Source organism: Chanodichthys erythropterus, chromosome 2 (genome assembly GCF_024489055.1).
Source record: "Chanodichthys erythropterus isolate Z2021 chromosome 2, ASM2448905v1, whole genome shotgun sequence".
Lineage (NCBI taxonomy): Eukaryota > Metazoa > Chordata > Actinopteri > Cypriniformes > Xenocyprididae > Chanodichthys > Chanodichthys erythropterus.
The window spans coordinates 21645455-21667621 of NC_090222.1; the positions used below are offsets into that span (position 1 = coordinate 21645455).

General features: G+C 37.9%; 1 protein-coding gene across 1 annotated transcript in view; it reads right to left on the reverse strand.

Annotated features, from left to right (window-relative positions):
• Positions 1–22167, reverse strand: part of emc2 (ER membrane protein complex subunit 2) — a 38168-nt gene that overhangs the window by 5802 nt on the left and 10199 nt on the right. The window contains exons 5-11 of the mRNA XM_067404793.1: positions 20765–20850; positions 19309–19366; positions 10420–10505; positions 10193–10252; positions 5396–5477; positions 4118–4228; positions 2090–2194 (exon numbers count right to left, since the gene is read on the reverse strand). Coding sequence (XP_067260894.1) covers positions 2090–2194; positions 4118–4228; positions 5396–5477; positions 10193–10252; positions 10420–10505; positions 19309–19366; positions 20765–20850 — 588 coding nt within the window. The remainder of the gene's footprint in view (positions 1–2089; positions 2195–4117; positions 4229–5395; positions 5478–10192; positions 10253–10419; positions 10506–19308; positions 19367–20764; positions 20851–22167) is intronic.

Below are 22167 nucleotides of genomic sequence, written 5' to 3' on the forward strand. Positions count from 1 at the left end.
CGCTGTTGTTTTGACAAAACATTGTACAACACCTTGTCTGAAAGGGATAGTTTACCAAAATTGAAAAACCCTCTTGTTGTTCCAAACCTGTTTGACTTACTTCTGTGGAATAAAAGACATTCTGAAGAAAGGTTTTGTCCATATAATGAAAGTCAATGAGGTCCAAAACAACACTGAACCAAAACGAATCGTATTGTGCGGATGAAAACAAAACAAAACATAGATTTGGAATGACATGAGGGTAATTAAATGATGACAGAATTTCCCTTATCCCTATAACTACAATACATGCATCAAGTTTTCAGCATCAAAGGATTTTTCTGTCCTCACTGAATGCAAAATGTTGCACAAAGTGACTATCAATCAGCCAGATCAATCAGAACGAATTTTATGTTAAAAATTAAACTACATGGAGCATGATTTCACTGTGGGAGGGACTACCAGGTCCAACACGACAAAAATAGAAACCAAATACCGTCACAAAGTCATGATGCTGCTGAGGCTATAGTTAGGATGCAGTGTCAGAATGACTGCAATCCAAAATCAATGACGTTCTCGTGAGTAAAGTCTCTCCTGAGGCATACGGATCAGTCGGTGGTGGAGAAAGATACAGAGGAAGATTGTGTAAAAAAAGACAGAAGGAATGAAAGGAACATTAATATCCATTTATTGGGTGGTCTGGAAATTCCAACAGAAAACCAGCCAAGATTTAAAACACCCTCAGGGTTGGAGACCACAAGGTCAACGTGTTACTTTTGTAAGTGAAAAAGTCCTTGGATATTTAATTCTATAAAATAAATTTAAAAAGGTAACAATGCACATTTTATAGGTCCCTAAGGGTATAGTAAGTGATGACAAAGTTTTCATTTTTGCGTGAACTGTCTCTATAACAGCGAGATCCAGTTCATCCAGATCACACTTTGGTCTTGTGGCGTACATCTGAAGAACCCCTATTTGGAACGGAGACGCACACCAACATGTCAAAGGAAAGGGGGCTCCATCTAGAGGGTGTGACAAGAGTCCTCCAACTGCACAGGAAACACTCCAATGGTACGCTTGTATGTGTGTGTGGCCCCTGATGGCCCCGCTTGCTGACTAAGGACCCCCTTATTACACTTTTAACTGTCAATCCTTAAATAAGCAATGCATATCACCCAGATGGCAGTTAAGATTTCTAATAAATCTATAATATTTACATTGTGAACCATGGCAACATTATAAACCACTTTAGTGATACCATGCGCACTGCACTTCACTTCACTTTTTCCTCTCTTCTGCTATCATTATTGCCTCCCTTTGCAGCCGTGGTGTACACACTGCATATTTTCCCCTTGCTAACTCCAGAGGCCTGTGTTTGGCACCAGCTGTTATGCTTCATAGGGATAGTGGCGCTTTAACATGCAGACATAGAAAACAGCTGCGTAACACAATGCCAGGCCCTGTGGGCTTAAGTCAACACATTATCTGCGCTCTGCCCAGGCACGCGTGTTCAGCACAGACCCAGCGTGAAGGCATGGCATACGCTCACTGTCTGGGGATGTGCTCCACTGTCTGTATATCAGATTGTGCCTTGCAAGAGAGAAAAAGAAAGAACCTAGGCAGCCAAATGGCATTGCCAGTAACCAGGTCTGGGTGATATGACTAGGTAGAGATTCTGCTATACCACAGTACATCTGTGGCAATATTTATAAGATCCAACAACAAGCAGAAAACATAAGTGTTCTGATTCAAATGTGATAAATACAGCACCGTTCAAAAGTTTGGCGTCGGTAACATTTTTGTTGCATTTATTTAATCAAAAATACAGAAAAATAGTATAAAATACCGTTTTCTCTTTTAATGTATTTTAAAATGTAATTTATTCCTGTGACGGCAAAGCTGAACGTTCAGCAGCCATTACTCCAATCTTCAGTCACATGATCCATTAGAAACCATTGTAATATGCCGATTTGGTGCTTAAGTAACATTTTTGTCAATTTAATTTCTTTAACATTTTAAACTGAATTGACATTACCACTGTTATTTAAAATAAAACATTTTTGGGAGAGATTTAGGTTATACCACCCAGTAACTCATGCACTCCTCTCACCTGATAGGCTCTGCTAATCTGAGAGGTGGCCCATGCGGCATACTTCACATTGTCCTTCTTCACCTTCGCGCTAACTTTTGGGCTGGCGGCGATGTGACTCGCCGACTGCAGGAGAAAAGTACAAGAAAGAGACAACAAACAAGGGTGAGATGGACCACAGTGTATCACCATTCCTAGAAAGCATCAATAAAGAACCATGAGATAAAACCCCATCGGCTCCCACTTAAAGCCCACATAATGGAAGGGTGGCTAAACCCTGATGGCAATGGAGGGTATTTTTTAAAGGGTGGAAAATGTGAGGGTTTTGAGCCTGGTTGAGTAGTGAAAAAAGTCTAGGCGCTGTGTTAACGCAGCCTTATGTGTCTTGCATCAGAGATAGGAAAGGCGGTGCTGACAGGCCTGGGAGTGTCAGGGAGGTGGCGTGTGAACAGCATAGCGCAACGTGAATCATGCTCTCCAGCCACTACAAGATCTCCGTTCCACAACCACAAATCCTCCATCTTTCCCTCGTTATTGCTATTAGACCTGCTCAGCAGAGCTTGCAGGACTCTGTCGGCTAGCATGAAAGCCCTTCCCCATGGATGTGCTGAAACTTTAACTGCACACCAATCAAACTCATCTCTGTTTCTGGCAGCAAATCCTCGGCTTCTGGATTTTGGGGTGTGTAAGGTTGGTCAGATGCGGCAAATAGGCCGTTAAGGAAAATTTTCGGTCACTCGGGTCACAATCTGTTCATTTTTTGTTCTATTCATTGTCTTATGATGAGAATATCCTTTAAATTTAGTCAATATTTTGTCATTTATTCATCAATTTTACTCGATGTAAACATTTTAGCAGACAACTGACAAATTAAAGAAAATATTAATTTTATATATATTTAAACATGTATCAGCCAGCTTTATTTTAGTATAATTTATATATTATAAAAGTAATACTTATTAATTCATTCGCTTTTTTCACTTTTTAGTTTATTTTATTTTATTTAGTTTATTTAGTTTTTTCTGTGCTCTTGTCATTATTAGTTTTGTGATTTTTTTTCCCCTTCAATTTTAGTACTTCAACGTAAATATTTTATTTCAGGTAAGTGCCCAAGCAACATTTTTAATTGTTTAAAAACTCAACATTTTAGAGTTTTTCCTCTAATATTTATTTATTTTTTTGCTTTATTTCAAATTATCAAAAATATTTTTAATAGTTATATTTAACAATAACAACATGTGAAAACCATCCTTGTGAAAACTTTAGTTCACTTATGTATTTGAATAATTTTGCGATAGTAGTTTTAAAATAGTTGACATCATCACAATGCACATTTTTTGGTTCGCCTTCATTATCTTTGATCAAATTTTCATCAGTTGACAAGATCGGTCATAAAATCTTGTGTTTTATCTCATGTTTTTGCCAGGTGGTGCTCTTTTCTCTACATATGACTGGGAAACAGGCGTTTGGTTTTGTTGTACTGACCAACATACTTCTATTGCTGGTCTTGTCACATGTGCAAATCGCACATCAAAGAGCGCTGATGACTGTCATGGTTCTGTGTTTGAACTACTGAAGCGTGTGTGTGTGTGTGTGTGTGTGTGTGTGTGTGTATGTTTGAACAGTGGGCCTGTGTGTGGCTCCCTGCGCACCCTCTGTCGGCCTTCTGCCCCTGGCTGGCTGTTTGTGTTCATATGTCAGGAGTCACTTACAAATGATGCATTGGTGTTAATGGACAACTTCCTGCTTAAATAAATACAGATGAAAGGCTTATTCAGCACACATACTGCCTGAACCTTTCCAGCAGAGCCACGTGTGATGGAGGGCTTGCCATTTCTCTACCAGTTCTTTTATTGTCAAAAGGTTTGTTTATCTCTGGAATAAACATAGAAATGCCCTACAAAGTGCTGGTGGGTTACATTACAGCAAAAAAATTACAAGTCAGAGTTTTTCCAACACAAGGACTGGAAACACAAACTGCAACTGCCCTTGTGTGAACCAATCATAAAAAAAGCAATGGAGAAGGTGTCTGTTTTCTGAACAACTCACCATGTAAAGGCCGAACAAGGCCCTCATGTTTCTGTTGTTAAGCTTCAATGCCTGCGCAAAATACTTCCTGGCCAGCTCAAGGTTTTCCAGACCTCCCTGGGTGTACTTTACCTGGGGGAGATGGCAGAGGAAACAGAAAGGTGATGTTGTGTTATAGGCACCCTTAAAGCTGACATGAGTGCTAAATAAACAGAACATGATCTAAATAAACAGGAATTATCCTATACAAGCATACAACATGATGGATGCAGCAAGTCAGAGAGTGCAAAGTTGGAGGGACACAAGACACAACGTGAAAAGTTTCTGTCTGTTGAAACGCGACAAAATCAAACCAATTGAATATATTGAATGTTGCACCAATGAGATTTTATGGTGGGCAGGGGCATACGACAGAATGATATGACAGAAATAGAAACCATGTGGCTGATTTTTTTTTTTTTATTACGGTCAAGGCTAGTTTGGACAAAAAAAAAAAAAAAAAGAACAAAAAATTGAAATTCTGTCATTAATTACTCACCCTCATGTCGTTCCAAACCCATAAGACTTTTGTTCATCTTTGGAACACAAATGAAGATCTTTTTGATGAAATGTGAGAGCTTTCTGTTTCTCCATAGACAGCTACGCAACAAACTTTGACGTGGCAAAAAGTTCATAAAGAAATCATAAAACTAATCCATATGAATTAAGTGGTTTATTATGGTATATTAAGAGACTTGATCACTCTCAGATTTCATCAAAATTCAAAATTCAAATATCTTTATTTGCATTCTGAATGTACTAAAGTCTTGCAGGTTTGGATTGGCATGATGGTAATTAATGACAGGATTTAAATTTTTGGGTGAACTAACCCTTTAACATAGAAGATATAAAAGGATATGACTAAGATATGAATAGCTGATGCCAACTTATATCTTTATATATACTTTTTTAAACCCATAAACAACATCTTTCTAAACCTAACAACAAATTCAGTGACTTTTAACCATTTAAAAAAATAAAATTTAATCAAAAATAAGAAAATTTTCAAACATAAAACTACAAAAAGTATACAAACTTAAGTTAATAGTTTGTGTACTTTTTTAAGTATACACAATTTCATATTTCTTATTTTCTGAAGGCATAATTATATCTCAACAATTAAAAATGTATTGCTTCAGATGGCAAAGTTCATTAACAATTAAACATTATTTTTCCTCAATTTTATTTATTTATTTTTTTAAATCACCTTAATTAAATTGAAAAGAAAATTTGTTTCAGGCAGGGAGAAAGAAATCATACCTCAGCGTACTGTTCACAGTACAGGTGATTGTGTGGGTTTGTCATCATCAGCTCTTCAAGACAAAAAGCTGCTTTTGCATAACTGTGGGAGTCAAACAACATGAGAGGGAGGTGAAAAAAAACAATGAAGAACAAACATACACATAAAACATCTCCCAGTAGCTTTGCGGCTGATTACGCAAAGCGATGCTCAGACTAGGGCTGCACGATATTTGAAAAAAATGACATTGCGATATTTTGTTTTTCTGCGATATTAAAAAAATGATTGGGATAATTTTGTAGGTGAGTGAATACACAGAAAATAATGAGCAAATTACAAGCACAGATAAATATAATAGAACAAAGATGCAAATGAAATAAATAGTGCTTTATATTTTCCAGGTAAGTCAGTATTCAGGCACAGAAATTGAATAATCAAATGTGAAACAATACTGTATGTAATAAACAGTGTCAAATAATACATAGTGTAAAATAATACATAGTCTCAATGTATAAATTAAACAATTAATCTGTGTTAAAACTACAAAAGTGTTGTTTCTCTTTGTCTTTTGTTATTTGATTAACATTCATGACACAGAAAGCAGCAGCAGGGGTTTCTGTCACTTTAAGACCGAATGCGCGGTGCGGATCCAAAATACTGTTACACATCTGGTTCTTTCTCAAATGTTTCGTTTACCTAGGCGATCTTTTACATGCATTTAGACAGTTATTTTGCATGTATGTGTCCGTTCAGGCACAAATAGACGTGGAAGAGAATGGTATGAATTGTTCACGTGCTCTGTGTGCATACACAAAACAGTCGCCTGTTCATTATTGAGCTTACTTTCGCATCTTTGTGCGCTCAAATGGTTTAAAATCTCTTGAATGTTTAAACTAACAGGACCTAAAACACGTTCAAATGATAAACTTTCATTGTATGATGGTCAGAATTTGCAATTAATCAGAGAATCACCTGTGTTTTGAACCGTGATGTCGATCCCTATACTAGAATATGACTATCGCGGATACACACATCGCGAATTTGATGCCAAAACGATATATCGTGCAGCCCTAGTTCAGACTTGTTGACAATCTGGGACTGGACAGTTTGAGGTTTCTCTTTCATCAGCTTTTATGAGGGATAAAGGGATAGTTCACCCAAAAATGAAAATTCTGTCATCATTTAGTCATTCTCAAGTTGTTCCAAACTTGTATAAATTTCTTTGTTCTGCTTTACACAAAGGAAGATATTTTGAAGAAAGTTTGTAAGTAGGAAAAAAAAAAAAAAAAAAAAAAAAAAAAAGGAAGTCAATGGTACCCCAGAACTGTTCAGTTTCCAACATTCTTCGAAAAAAATCTTCCTTTGTGTTCTACAGAAAGAAATTTATACAGGTTTGGAACAACCTGAGGCTGAGTAAATGATGAAAGAATTTTCATTTTTGGGTGAACCATCCCTTTAATGGAAATGTATGAACACCCAATATGGTCAAATGATGAACGGAGCTTTGCAACAGAGGTGACATTTCTGCCCTAGATTTAAAGATGAGCAACAATCTGTCCCTGGGTTCTTCATTAACATCTCGAGGCTGTCTTGAGGTCATTCTCAAAAGCCGTTCCCACATGAGATCACTGCTGAGCCACTGACCTCACACTAATTTACAGTTTCATGTCTCAGACACTCTCTTCCTTATAAGTATACAACATGGGCCTGCACATTTCCCCATTGCTCCCACCAAAGAAAACCCAAACAATTTCAAAAAGAACTTCAGGACTATTACAACAAAGCCGCAAGACACAAAAATGAGCCAAATGTATCTAAAAGCTGTGGACGGGGTTGAAAGACTCGTTACCGTCTCGATTCCACGAAACCGCACAGCTTTTTTAGCTACCGTTAGGCAAGCTTTCTATCTCATTCCATGCGAGGTCCACACATCGAGCCTCGCAATGTACGTGCTCGTGCACACATATCAATTTATCACAACACATCAAATCTTAAAACAGAGCTGGAGCATGTCCAATACAGTTGTGGATGCTAATCTTATGGCTAACAACTGGCGGAAAAAACGTGTGGACGCAAACTAGGCTTTTTTTGTGGAAAAAGGGCATTGCCGTTGCTGACTTGCAAAGAGATGATGAGCCTATCTAGCCGTTTAGGAAATGTTCAAGGGACTTTAAATGCAAAAAAAGGAGAATGAGAGTGAGAGAACAACACAGACAGTCAAAGAGGTTGAAGGAGTGAGCCAGTGAGATCAGGCCACTCAGAAGGTTGAATGCTGCTTGCAATTACCATTTCCTCTCCATAAAGACTTTCAGATGTGCTCCTACTATGGCGTAAACTGTGGTGGAACAATGCAAAGAGTGAGAGAGAGCGATAGACAGATGGAGACACAGAGAAAGCAAGGCAGGCATCAACCCACATCACTGCTGAACTCAACGCCTACTACCTGAGCATTCAACGTACACGGCCAACTCTACCAGCGCTCCATTTATGAATTTCTGCCTCAGAGTACAAAAAAAAAAGAAGAAAAAAAAAAAAGATGTAACTGTGTCTGTATGTCACAATGTGACTTTAATTGTGAGAAAAAGTTTAAAATGAAAAAGTCATTGAAAGATATAATGTCACACTGTGAGATAAAATGTCAAATTAGGAGGCAAAGTCACATTTTGAGATATAAAGTTAAAATGTTAGTCAAATTTTGACATAATATTTTAAGTCACATTGTGAGAAAGTCAAATTGGGGAAAAGTCTTCTAGAGATCTTAAAAAAATTGTAAAATATAATGTCACATTCTGAAATATAAAGTCAAATTAAGCAACAAACTCAGATTGTGAGATATAAGGTAACATTTTGAGATTTTAAGTCACACTGTGAGAATCAAATTGGGGAAAAATTCACATTTTGAGATCTAAAAATCCAATTGTGAGATATAAAGTCACATTTTGAGAGAAAGTCACATTGTGAGAATCAAAGTCAAATTAGGAGACACTCAAATTCTGAGATATAAAGTCAACTTTTTAAATATTAAGTCAAATTGTGAGATAAAGTCACATTGTGAGATTTTAAGTCAATTGTGAGATATATACTGTATATATAAAAAGTTACATTGTAAGATATTAAATCTGATAAATAATTACCTTATTTTTAAACTTTGAGGCACAAAAACAGACTTCCACATCCATCTCCTGATGAACCTAAACCTAAAACGGTGCTAAGATGACTGACTAGTTGTCCAACAACCAACCAGCCAATTAGTGACGTTGACTGGTGAGTTTATAAAGACTGCTTTCTACTGAGCTCCATCCTACTGATTTGATTTGATCAGTCAACATAATTATGCTTCCTTAAGATACATAGTTTACTAGTTATTTAGACAACTCACTGATCAGTGGAAAATATGTTTTGGACATCCCTACCTAAAAATAGCATTTAATTCACTCAAGAATCCACTTTGACACATTTCTTTACCAGTATTTAACTGTCATTGAAAAGCACGATCTACTAGTAGTCAATTTGTACTACGGACTTAGCCGCACGTCATAGCTGTGTAATCAGCTGTTTGGGTGGTGTTTGTTTCTCTTCATCTTGTTTTGACTGGTTGGGAGAATGGGTGCCACCTCATTCTCTTGGGAATTTCTCTTTTTCCCTTTTCTTCCATTTTTTTCACAGCGTGGAAGAGAGATGTGATAATGCGGGCTTTGCCGGAAGAGGAGGGTAAGGGGAAAATGTGAGTCTGTGACCTGAAATAAAGAATAGAAAGAGAAAGGGGAAGAAAGAAAAAGTGACACTGACACGCCTATAGATAAGGGGTTGTCAAAGAATGGTGTGATATTAGAAAAGTTGGGCTAAGCGGGCAGATAATCCTCTCACCCCTGGATTTCCTCTGTCTGCCACAGCAATAAAGCCCTTTACACAAAACCGTGAGGTATCTAATAAGCGGTGCTCTCACCAAGCGGCTGCATTCCTACGGCCAGCGGCCTCCGACCGGGACAACCAACTTTTTCTCTCTCACACACACATACTAACACCCTATAGCCCCCCTCGTGAACAATAAGACCAAAACAATTAAAGAAGGATGGAGGAGAGGAGACACCGACACAGACTTGTAGTTTCCTACAATCCTGATGCCTGGCAGAAAGTAACCCCTGGCAAAAGAGATATCAGCAGGGGAGCGCAGTCTTATCCCAGGAGTTGGAGAGGGGGCTCAAGGAACAAATCCTATTATGGCCCTACTCCATGGGACAAATAGACACTGAGCTTTAAGCAGGGCCCCTGGCTGAGACTGGCATTTCACTGTCTTTTACTCCAGAAGGTCCCACAACTCTACAGCAACCGTCGCATGTCAAACAAAGGTCCTGAGAATGACCTGCGAGATGGTGGTAAATGTGACCTCATAACCCTCGTAAACTTCACATTCCGTACAGACAACTTCTGGACATCTTACTGACACATTGGTGACTGATAAATCGATTTTTAGCTGTTTTAAATTAGTTTTTCCCTACCTACACTACAAATATGCCTGTTTGTTTGTTTGTTTGTTTGTTTGTTTGTTTTTACACACAGTGATGTATGTTTTAAAATGAATCTCTTTTCTCCTCATCAAATTCTTGAGGAAATAAGAATAAATTCATCTGAACAAATTGTAACCCATATATTACTGAAGCCATAAAATATGGCTACTTTTTTTAGAAACATGATTGGTATATGTTCTAGTTATGTTGTTTCTGATTGATTAACATGATTAACCCTCATGTTCTATCAACTTCTATCAAGTATATAAAAAAAGAATCAACAAAAGAAATTAGGTAAGAAATCATTACTCATGTTCATTGATGTAGAGTTCTGACAGCTCATGCCATGCTTCCTGGTCTCCCACAAACCTGCAAGACAGAGTAGTGGTAGTTAGCTCATCAGAAAGGTCACTGTGGACAAAAGGGGGTTAGGGAAAGGCTTGGGGGCCAACTCAATCAAATGCAAAACCCCTTTTAATTAAAAAGTAGAGGGGAAGGGAGGGAGGGGTGTCTAAATCCTCTTGTAAAACACTCACTGCTCCAGATATTCGTTGAGCTCGCGAATGGCCTCGCTGCTTTTGCCCTGCGCTCGCAGGATGGAGATCTTGCGCTTCCTTGCTGCCTGTTGGGTTGACATCAACAGAGGATTAGGGCTTTAGAGTTTCAAGTGTTTGCGAGCAACAGAAAAGAGCAAAGAAGGAAAGAAACAGGGATGTGTAAATAATCCCCTGGGGTTCTGGTGATCAGACTGTGAAGACAACAGGGATGGCAGAGGCACCACAGGCTAAGAGTTGGATTCCATCTCCATCTTACAAGTTTCGATCAGACAAATACTGACTTTGAGAGTTATACACATAAGAAATTGATTTAGATACCTGTTACAATGACATTAAACTTTGTCAGATTGTCACCAAATAATGCTACAGATAGCACATTTGGGGTGGTTCTTGTTCATTTTTGACCTAGTCTTGCAAAGACTTCTGACTTGTGGCAAAATGTCCTCATGTGTAATTATTTTAGCAAAGAACTGAAAAATGATCAAAAGATCTGACTGAGCATTTTGTAAATTAGAATTTTAGATTTCACAAAAAAAATATATTCTTGTGGGATATTTTAGTTTTGAATTTTTAAAATTTTAGATGGGACATTTTACAAAAGAGATTTTGTGGCATTTTACAGATTTTACCAAAAAAAAAAAAAAAAAAACTTAAATGTCTTATGTCTAGAATTCATAGTAACAAAATTCAGAACTACATTATACTACATTTATTTAAAAGTAAAATTTACAAAATTCAAATCTTTTAAATCTCCCATCTCCATGAAAAACACAGAGAGAGGAAAAGACAAATGTATAAAAAACACTATAAAAACAGGTAAAAATAAAAAAAATTACATGAAATAAAAAACTACTTAAGCATACAACCCGTGACCAGGATTGTGGAATACGGTATGCTTTAAAATTTTACAACATCATCCTTTTTTATGAATTCTGGAACAGGACGTAATGGAGGTCAATTAAATGCTGTCAGTTACTGGGCAGAACAGCACGTGTAGTTCTTTTTTCCTCCCCTGAGGCAGTGTTACAATAAACACCCTTGCACCATCAGATTGTCCAATATGACGTTTCCTTGAAAGCATATTATTACTGCATTCAAGTCGTAAGTAATATAGCAGCAGATACAAAAAAGTAATGTCTTTATCAGATTAGAAAGCTTGCGGATTCTGGCGCACGAGCATCAGCGAGGATGCTGCTCACATTTGGAAGAGCAAGTAAAGACCCATTTCAAGTGGTGAAAATAACACATTGCCAAAGAGCCATGGGCCATATGCATTCACATAAACTTGCATAGCCCAGCTCGAATCAGCCGCAAATAACGTCCTGCCTTGTTCAGACGCAAAAGTGACCTTCAGGCGGATTAGAATCTCATCAATCTGAATCAGAAAGTATTACGCCAAGTCCGACGACTTTTCCAGCAGCGCCTCTTTTTTTCTCTCCGCCGGTGAAAGGAGAGCAAAGAGCAGAAGCTTTACTGTTAGAAATGCCCCAGATATTATTTATGAACTGGCACTTGATAGAGTGGGTCTTCCCTACTACCACAGCATGGACCAAACTCCATCAAGCCGGGCATGAGTCACGTCTGAAAGGCCATAAATCTGGAACTGCTATGATACCACCGCCACTCCAAATCCACTTATCCATCAACCAGGCGGCCAGACGAACCTGCTCCACTGGCTGCTCGAGCTAAGGACTTGATGAACTGCCAAACCCCTACTGTACGCAAGTCTGATAGTACTTACTGGATCAGCGGAAGACATGGTTTCACATTACCAGGCTGCAGATGACAGGTGAAATAAGGCTACAGCTACAACCTCAAGCTGTTTGGATTATTGCACGAGTTCTGTATCGCTATATAACGTTAGCCTCCAGAAGTATTTAAAGAAACTGTGGAACGGAATCAAACAGTAATTCCAAATAGTTTAAGCTATCAAATTTTATTGTTAATGTTCAGTTTCTGCCAACGAACTGATTTCTTTGTACTCTGCACTGAACAAGGCGGAAGACTGTTTGCAACCGCAGGTTATTTACTCGGACCCCATATCTGTCTTTCGTTTCCTCTTAGTGCACTTGGCACCGACAGAAACATTCGGAGGCTGGTAGACCGGAGAGTCTTACGAAACTTTATTAAACAATGAGCCATTCCAAACCATTTCAGTCTCTCTATGTCTTTCCCTCCTTCTCCCTTCTCTTTCGATGTGATCCAGGAAAGGCCAGCATCTCATTTTCATTCTCTTCGTGATTCTTTCTTCTGAAGCATTTCTGAGTGCCTCTCACCGTGAAGGACCTGGCTGCTTCCATCAACCCCTGGCTCCACTTTCAGACTGCTGTTGAGAGCCCACCTCCAGGGATTTCAAAGGCAACCGTCGTTCCCACAGGGTGAAGAGGAGTTGACTCTTAGCGCTGTGGTGTACCGACATGACCTGACTTCATATTCATCCTTAAATAAGAGAATTACCTGCTATTGGTTTCAACATATCCAGACCAAATCTAAGGTCTCAGCAACGGCTTAAGATAAACATGATCAGGAACAGTCCATGAATCATTTCTAACAGAGTTCATAATGATTAGAAGTGTCAAAAACATCAAAGTGTCATTTCAAAGAAAGTGGTCATGTTTTTAAAATAAATTCTAAATGAAAGTCCAAATTTATGAGCATATCCAAATCTTCTGAAGCAGCGTTTTCAGCCAAAAATTATAATTCTGTCATCATTTACTCATCCTCATGTCATATATTATTTTGAGGAATGTTTCAACTGTGTTTGTTTATACAATGAAGGTCAAATGGGTGCAAAGCAACACTGGATCCCACTGACTTTCACTGTATGGAGAAAAAAAAAAAAATCTTCTTTTTCCTTTCAGAAGAAAGGTTTCTAAAAACTATGACAAAAATGTCATTGGACTGAAATACAGTCAGTTCAGAATTTTTTTGTAAAAAAAAATCTGTTTGACCTTTACAAACTACATCTTGTTCTGCACTGTAATTGCATGTAATTCTAGAGGTCAACCTCAGGAGAATTCTCATTGACCTCAATTGCTTTCACAAGCACAACCATGTTTATCCTGCTGAATTACAGGCAGAGTGAGAGTGCTGAAATTCCGTGAATCGAGTAAGCCTACTGAGTCAATCAGTGTTAAAATAAACAGATGGATGGATGGATGGATGGATGGATGGATGGATGGATGGATGGATGGATGGATGGATGGATGGATGGATGGATGGATGGATGGATGGATGGATGGATGGATGGATGGATGGATGGATGGATGGATGGATGGATGGATGGATGGATGGATAGACAAATCTACAGATGGATATATGGAAGGAACAATAGATGGATAGAAGGATAGACAGGCAGAATGACAGATGGATAGAATGAATGACAGATGATAGATGGAACTAACAAATGACAAATAGACACGATAGAACAAAAGACAGATTATAGATAGACTGAACGAACAAAATATAGAGGCAGACATACAGATAAAACAAACGAAAGATGATAAAACAAATGACAGATGATGGAACAAACAAATAACACAGACAGACAAACAGACAGACAGATAGAACAAATTACAGATAGGTAGACAGACAGACAGAGAGCAAGAGAGAGATGATAGAACAAACAACGGATGGATGGAACAAATGACAGACAGAGACAGATGATATAATGAACGATAGATGGAACAAATGACAGACAGACAGTGAGACAGACGGACAGATGGAACAAATGACAGACAGATAGACAGACAGACAGACAGACAGACAGTGAGAGATAGAGAGATAAAAAGACAGACTGATATGAGCCAGGAAGAATTTCTCCAAATCATTGCTGTAGGTATTGGACCATAATGAGCAATGGAAGGGCTAGGAGTTCGAACATTTTTTGGACACCGCCATGGCAGAGAAACCTTGAGCAATTTTTGTTGATTCAACAATTTTGGTTAATGGGTACCACATCTATTCCACAGCCTATAATTACAACAGTTCAGTTTCCAATCTCAGCTCCGCATGCTGGGATGCCTCACAAGTCCTCACAGAAGTCGCCAATTTTCCGCCATTTTCTTGGATCGTGCCCTCATCCCATTCCACTGAACATGTTAAAAAACACAGCGTTTAGATAAGCCTTGCATTTACAGACAGGTGACCTAGATGATGTCATCCCTCCAATACCACAAACTCGTCACCCCGCCTGCTATACCCAGCCAGAGGGGATTGGATTGTGGGAAAATACTGTCTAGTTGCCACTGCACAATGGCTCCGTTTTCTTCCATTCCCCTCCTCAAAACGTACAGGATTTGACGGGAGGTGACTTGTATTTGGAGATCAGGAAACGGGCAAATCCTTTTCGGGGCCATCAGAAATATCTGGGCTGAACCTAATTGTGTCAGGGTGGTTCACATGGTTCTCGCCTACACCCTTTCCACAAGTGGGTGCATCCTACCAAGCCTACCAATGCTCCCGTCCATGAGCATTCAGCATGAAGATAAGACATGGGAAATTTATGCGTTTCACAGTGAAAACATGCCCTTGATGGCTACACTGATGGCCTGTTTTGCCACCTAATAAAGTTGATAAATCCTGAAAGAGCAAAATCCCACGGCATTTCACAGAGCGATTGAGCAAAGCTTTAAGAATCTGTCAGCCCATTTCACTTCATTTCCCAGACTTCCTGGTGCAAAAAAAAAAAAGACGGCTGTCTGAGTGATCATTCACAAATGCACATTTCCTTTTAGGAGATGATGGCTGCAGCCGGTTTCTGCGAGAGACTGATGAGGTAATGAGACGTGGTTGGACAGTATTTTCCAGTGATTTTTCTGCTGAACTGAGTGTAAAAGGACCATTTCATTATATTGATGATGACAATTCAAATTTGGGTTAAATGACAGTTCATAAATAAAAAGCCCAGTTTAACAATTTTAAGCTTAAAAAAAAAAAGTTTACCCAGTAGATTTCACAAAAGGCATGCGTGTCTGCATAGAACTGCCTGTAAATACTATATTTCACAAATGATCTCTACTTGCAGGTGTTTAGTAATGGGATATCATATTTCCCCTCATGGATTTCATTACTACGGCAGATAAAGTTTACGTAAAATGCAACACTTTGATGGGGACGTTTGCAAAAATCACATTATTGCCACACTCTTTCCCAAAAGTGTTTGGCTTGGATAACACTAAGACACGGGGAAACATATTTCCCCGAGGGGAAATTTGTTTCATATCTTTTGGATGTTAACAGAGGGGCAAAGCGATATGATTACTAGATTGTGAAGAATAATGTAACCGCACTGGTTTGATGATATCCATTTTGCGCCGATCTTCTCAACTTCCCATTTACACGCCATTAAACGTGCTTGCAATTTAACCTTGATCATGGGAATAGGGAGAGTGCCTCGGTTGAAATGCACAAAAAACAAACAGAACAGACCTCTCGTTTTCAGAGGGAGAAAGACGGATGGGAGCGGTTCAGTCCAACAGTAACAGATAGTTAAATAAATATCAAATGGTAATGATATAACAAATGCAGGGACGAGAGGACGGAGGACAGGCCATTTTTTGCCCGCAAGATGAAGACAGTGATAGCTTCAATGTAATAGTTTAAAATGATAACCCAAAATGAAAATTCAGTCATTATTTACTCATCCATTCCAAACCCACTTGACTTTCTTTGGTGGGACACAAAAAGTGAATTTTTGAAGAATATCCTGGCCACTTATCAATGTAGCAAAACAGAATGTGGACTGGGGCTGCCAAGCTCCAAAATGATAAAAAAAAAGCACCATAAAGTGGTTCATAGTCCTTGCTCTCCTTGGCAGGTTTAGTTCATAAGGGAAGTAGCAATGTCTGATATGTGAACAAACTTTTTTCTTTCTAGTCGTATATTTTCAATGAATCAGTTGATAAAAACTAGTCTGACTGATGTGGTTCTTGAGTTCAACTCACTTACTCAATGATCCAGTCATAATGGTTAACAGCCCAATGAAGGAGAAGATTTTCAGTGAATAACACCTTAAATCTATCATATAACTTCAGAAGATTAAAAAAAATAGTGCACAAACTGAATGGACAAATTTTTGGCTTTACATTCCTTTTGAAGCTTAAACGCTCCCCATTTGTCGCAATTGTTTGCAAAAGAGTAACTGGTACATTATTAAAAATTTCTTGTGTTCCATGGAAGAATGAAAGTCACACAGGTTGGGGACAAAATGAGGGAGAGTAAGTGATGACAGAATCTTAATTATGGGTGAACTATCCCTTTAAGGGAGAAAACAAGCAGAGAGAGAGAGAGAGAGAGAGAGAGAGAGAGATCACCGGGGGGAAGGGGGTCCTGCCGGAGCACACATGAGGGTTTATTGACTTTGCCAGCAAAGCCTCCATGTGTTCAAAACAGATGGACGGCAAGGTGTGGAATCTGCGCACAATGTCCAAAGAACAGAAGTATCCGCTTCATCATGCACACTTTGCCAGCCCAGAGAAAATGTGTTTAAAACATCTAAGCAAGCCCATGTGTAGAGACAGTGCAAAAAAAAAAAAAAAGAAAGTGTTTTGCGTCTACAGAGAAGGGCCAAAACAAATATGGTTATGAAAACACTTCAAAACATTTATTTTCTTGAATGGCCGCAAAGTCCTTATGTAAGAATGAAGGGCAGGTACAATATGTTTTGAGGTGATGGTGGAAAGATATTTGGAAAAACATGGAGCATACTTGGATTCCGTAAACCACTTCACTCAATAAATAATCAGTGAATAAAAAACAGGCTTCATTTGTTACGCCAAGGCAAGACAAATCAATAGCGAACTGGGCGAACTACATTTGGGCCTTTAATACCTAAGTGATCTTTAAATAATAAATAAGTTAAGACTGAACCACATACTGCAAATGGGTAATTCATCCAAAAATAAAAATTCTGAACCTCACCACGTAAATGACTTTCTTCCATGGAACACAAAGTAAAAGTATATGTATGTTTTTAAAAAAGAAATTAATACTTTTATTCATCAAGGTTACATTAAATTGATCAAAAGACTGGAGAATCACTAAAGACTGAAGTAATGGTTGCTGAAAATTCAGCAAGAATCACAGGAATAAATTACATTTTAAAATATTAAAACAGATATTTTAAATTGCAATAACATTTTACAATATTACTGTTTTTACTGATGTTAAGCACAAGACAATTTTGAATGGGAGAATTTAATTTATTAATCACTAATCCTCACCTCTAGTGGACTGTTAACTGGATCATTCTACTAGTCACGAGTTAAACTCGAGAACCAAATTGATCAATTTGAACAAACTCTCTTTAACAGATGGATGACTCCAAAAGGGATTGGGGATGCACCGAAACAAAAATTCTGGTCCAAAACCGAAACTTCACGAAGCACTTGGCCGAAAACCAAAACCGTAAATAAATGATGAATTAATTAATCAATCAAACTTATTTAATAATCAGCACTCAAATAGTTAAAACTGAGTTGTACAAACATTTAAGTTCCACATAAAGCCATTTTTATATATATTTTTTTGAATAACAATTGTTCTACTCCAGTTTGTTAGTGAAATATAAACATTTAAATGACAATAAACTGTAATAATTTGTTATCATGACAGATTTATTCAAACGTACATGAAGACATCGCTAAGTAAAAATATAATAAATACAGTGCATATATTTATCAAAATGCTCTTCTTCAGTTTTTTTTTTTAGCTAACTAATGAGTTTATGGACACTGAATAGCTTTCGTGAGGTAAATGTAGCATTACGTGACATTGTTTAGCCTACAAGCTGTTTTATTGGCGTTTTTCCCCGGGTGATACGCTGATTGAGCGATTACATGAGACAGAATTTATTTCAATTTGTTGTAATTAAATCTTTCAACATACCTTCTGGTGTTCACCCCCTTCATACTGTAACTAGTAAAGAGGAGAATAGATGATGGGTTCATGCATGCTTGATCCGTACTGCCGCCTAAACTGAGGTGGCTACAGTGATCGGTGAGGCCATATTAAAGACAGCCAAAAAAAAAACATTTATTGTTTGAATTTCATAAAAAAAAAAAAAAAAATTAAGAATTTTAAAGTTGAGACTTTGCTTTATATTTAAAATAAGAAAGCACAAAGCGTTTTGCGTTTATTGAATGTCAGGCGGCAGGTTTTGTTTATGCATCAACAGAAAAAAAAACTACAAGAGAGCAGACTAAAATATTGTAGATTTAAAAAAAACCCCATATCATTACTGATTGAAATATTGTCAATCCAGAGCTTGTGTCCACAGAGCGGACATGTTTAACTTGTAGCTTATCCAGGTTGTGTGCACAAAATAGACGCTGAACACAGTCAAAATGTGCTATTGGTTTCAGTCACTGATTTCGGCCCTCCACAACCAAAAATAGCTGTTTCAGAAGAAAAAAAAAATTCAGTAGCCAAAATTTTGGTGCATCCCTACCAAAAAAAATTGGTTTTGTGAATAAATAAAATGTTATGCATTTGGAGTGACATGAGGGTGATTCAATGAAGACTGAATTTTCATTTCTGGATGAACTATTCCTTTAGGTTATCTAAAGGTTAAAGGTAAAAAAAAAAACGAAGGGAAAAAAATTAGCACCCCTGAGACCTCTCTATGGAGTCTCAGGAAAAGCGATAAATCCCCTTCTTCAAAAGACAAGGCATTTATTTTTGCTGAGGTTGCCCCAGCCGTGTTTAATGCAACTGAAGTCCATAAATCAATGGTCTTTGTTACCTCACACACTTGTGTGTACTGCGTTTACGTGTGTGTGATTCTAGTGGCTAAGGTCACAGAGGGGGAGAAAGAGTAGAAAAATTTACTTTTTAAACAGCAAGTTTCAAACATTTTTTTTTTCTTACCGTATTTGTCGGGTCATCTTGTAGAATTGAGTCGTACAGCTTATTGGCATCCTCATACCTTCAACAGAGAGATCATGTTTAAGGATAAATAACAGGAACACCGGTCATGTGAAATGAGGTGGTAGAGCTATCAAATAAAGCTTTTTTTTTTTATATACAGAACGGCTTGTTTATATAAATGACAGAGGCTATGTATCCAAGAAGCAGAAATAAACAGCCATTACCATAGCAGCTCAAATAGCCAGTGTTGTGCGAGGTTTACTAGCTCTACAAAGAGCGTAATCCACAAACATGATTCCCTGCACTTTGATTTACCTCTAAACAAATCAGCCTGAACTTCCACCACAAATCAGGCATCGTTTCGAAGCACATTTCGCTTAAAAGGCATTCCGAAGCAAGACGTATATGAGTTACAGATGCAAAAAAATAAATAAATACACTCGACGGGCCCTTCAACCTGAACTAAGGGTTGGACAGCACCATGTGTTTGAAAAGACGTTATGAATTACGATACTGATCTCATACAGACTTTTCTGAAGAATGGGAGGACAATGCCAGAAGCACTTCACTTGTCATGTCGAATGAAGGATGAAAGCTTGTTTTTTTACGAGGGACAACCTGCGCAGTTAACGCTAGCACAGCCAAAGCAGCCGGCCTTATGATCAAAACCTGTTTCAGCCCACAACCAACAACAGAAGCAGCTCTGGTTCCTATTATCATCGAGCTCCAACGCCACTCCTCTTCTCACATCCACATTAGAGTTCAATCACTCTCTGGCACATCTCAAATGGCACCAGCCGCTTTGACTTGCTCTATTTATGTAGGATTCAGCCATGTGGGAGCAGAGGGGAGAGTTTCGTTTAAGCTGAGCGTCTGATGGCAATTAGACTCCAATTTGCAGTTTATTTAATCTGACCGTGCAGGCGCAATCACTCACAATTACGGAACAACCCCTGGCATAACTGATAAACACGTCGAAGATATGGTGACCAGACTGAAACAGATCTGAAATCCTGCTGAAATTTTATACATTAACATCAATTTACAACCTTCTTAATCATTTGCTCAAACACTGAGAGAAGGCGAAATTCTCTGTGAGAGGAAACGCAGAACATAGGTACTATGTTTACAATTCTGACTGGCCTTGTTTTCACAACCAGTGAGACAAAAAGAGAGAGGGGAAAAAAAGCACAGAGGGACCCCCAGAATAATAGCAGGAGAGACCACTTCCGTCTTCGGAATTCTTCGCTCAGGCAAAAGAGCCACAGGACTACCGAGGGCTGAACCATTCTCTCTCGCTTTTCCACTTAGCAGAAGGAATGGTGGCTTGCAAAATAAACAGCCTCCCTTCCCACGCATCCTGCCACTTACGTCCCAGAACCCCCCCATACCCCCCACCCTTGTAGCTAATCCAAGGCCGTGGTGTTAAGATGGTGCTGCGGTGTGTGTATCTTACCTCTCCAGAGCCTCCAGCCGCATCCCTGCTAATCGCTTCACTCTGTGACTGTCTGGAAACTGCCTCTTCAGCTCCTGTAGGCAACTCTACGCAAAGAACAACAACAATAACGGTGGGGTTTGACCATGCGAACATTTAACTTTTACTCCACAAACAGGTTTTCCAAACGTTCTCCATGTCTGCCTTTGATTTGTCATGAAGAAAATCCTGTTCTCATGCTATTGGTTGAACCAATCTGAGTATCAACCAAAAACAGCATAGTTTTTTTTTTTTTTTTTTTTGCAATAATGAGATAAAATATTAAAAATATATTTATACATTTCAAAATGACTCACTACCATTCAAAAGTTTGGAATTTGGTAAGTTTTTTAAAAATGTTTTTGAAAAAAGTCTATTCTCAACCAGGCTGAATTATTTGATCAAAAGTACAGTAAAAACTGTAATATTGTGAAATATTTATATATTATTATTATCTGTTTTCTATTTTAAAATGTAATTTATTCCTGTGATGACAAAGCTGGATTTTCATTATTATTAAGTTGTAAATAATGTAAAAATCAATTTTTAATCAATTAAATGCATCTTTAGTGAATAAAATGATTCATTTCTTTAAAAAAAATGTTACTGACACCAAACTTTATATGATTTTTTTTATTAATATATTATTTATACAGAACCTGATTTCATATATTGTTTTTGACTAGAACAGATTAAAAGTAGACTTTTTTATGAACAAAAATATTTAAATCAACATAAATACTTCAAAGATTGGTATTTCAGGTGTTGTGATCAATAAAGTAAGCCTAATGCAAAAATAATAAAGAATAATTACATTTATTTAAAAAATATATATATTCTGTTTAAAGGTTTACTATTATTTCATATGTCAGGCTTTACAGGCCTAACATCAACAAAATACAGACATAACTTTAAACATCAGTCATGATCATTTGCCCAATATGAAATAAATTCATATATATTTTGCACCACAGCTTGAGTGACTATGCAAAGCCTGCTGGATTACAGACATATGAAAATTATACTACAACTCTCAGGGGTGATGAAATGTGGGCTTTGTACATTTTTTTCATCCACACATTTAAAACTTTATAGATCTACTCTAAAAAGTGTGATGTGACTAGTTTGACAAGACAATATTACAGCGAAGGTTTCTGCTAACCATAAAATGAAACTGTAACTTTCCTGTCCGTGGGTGCCATGATAAACAGGTCGGCCATACAGCTGTGAGGGAAGACGTGAAAAATTGCAAGTGACGTGGGTGAGAATTCAGAACACTGCACAGCGGGATCCCACAATTCCACACTGGCTACTATAAAAAGCAGAGGCAGGATGCTACTTTTACCAGTTCTTTCCCACTGAGAAGAACAGACCCCTGTTTTTTT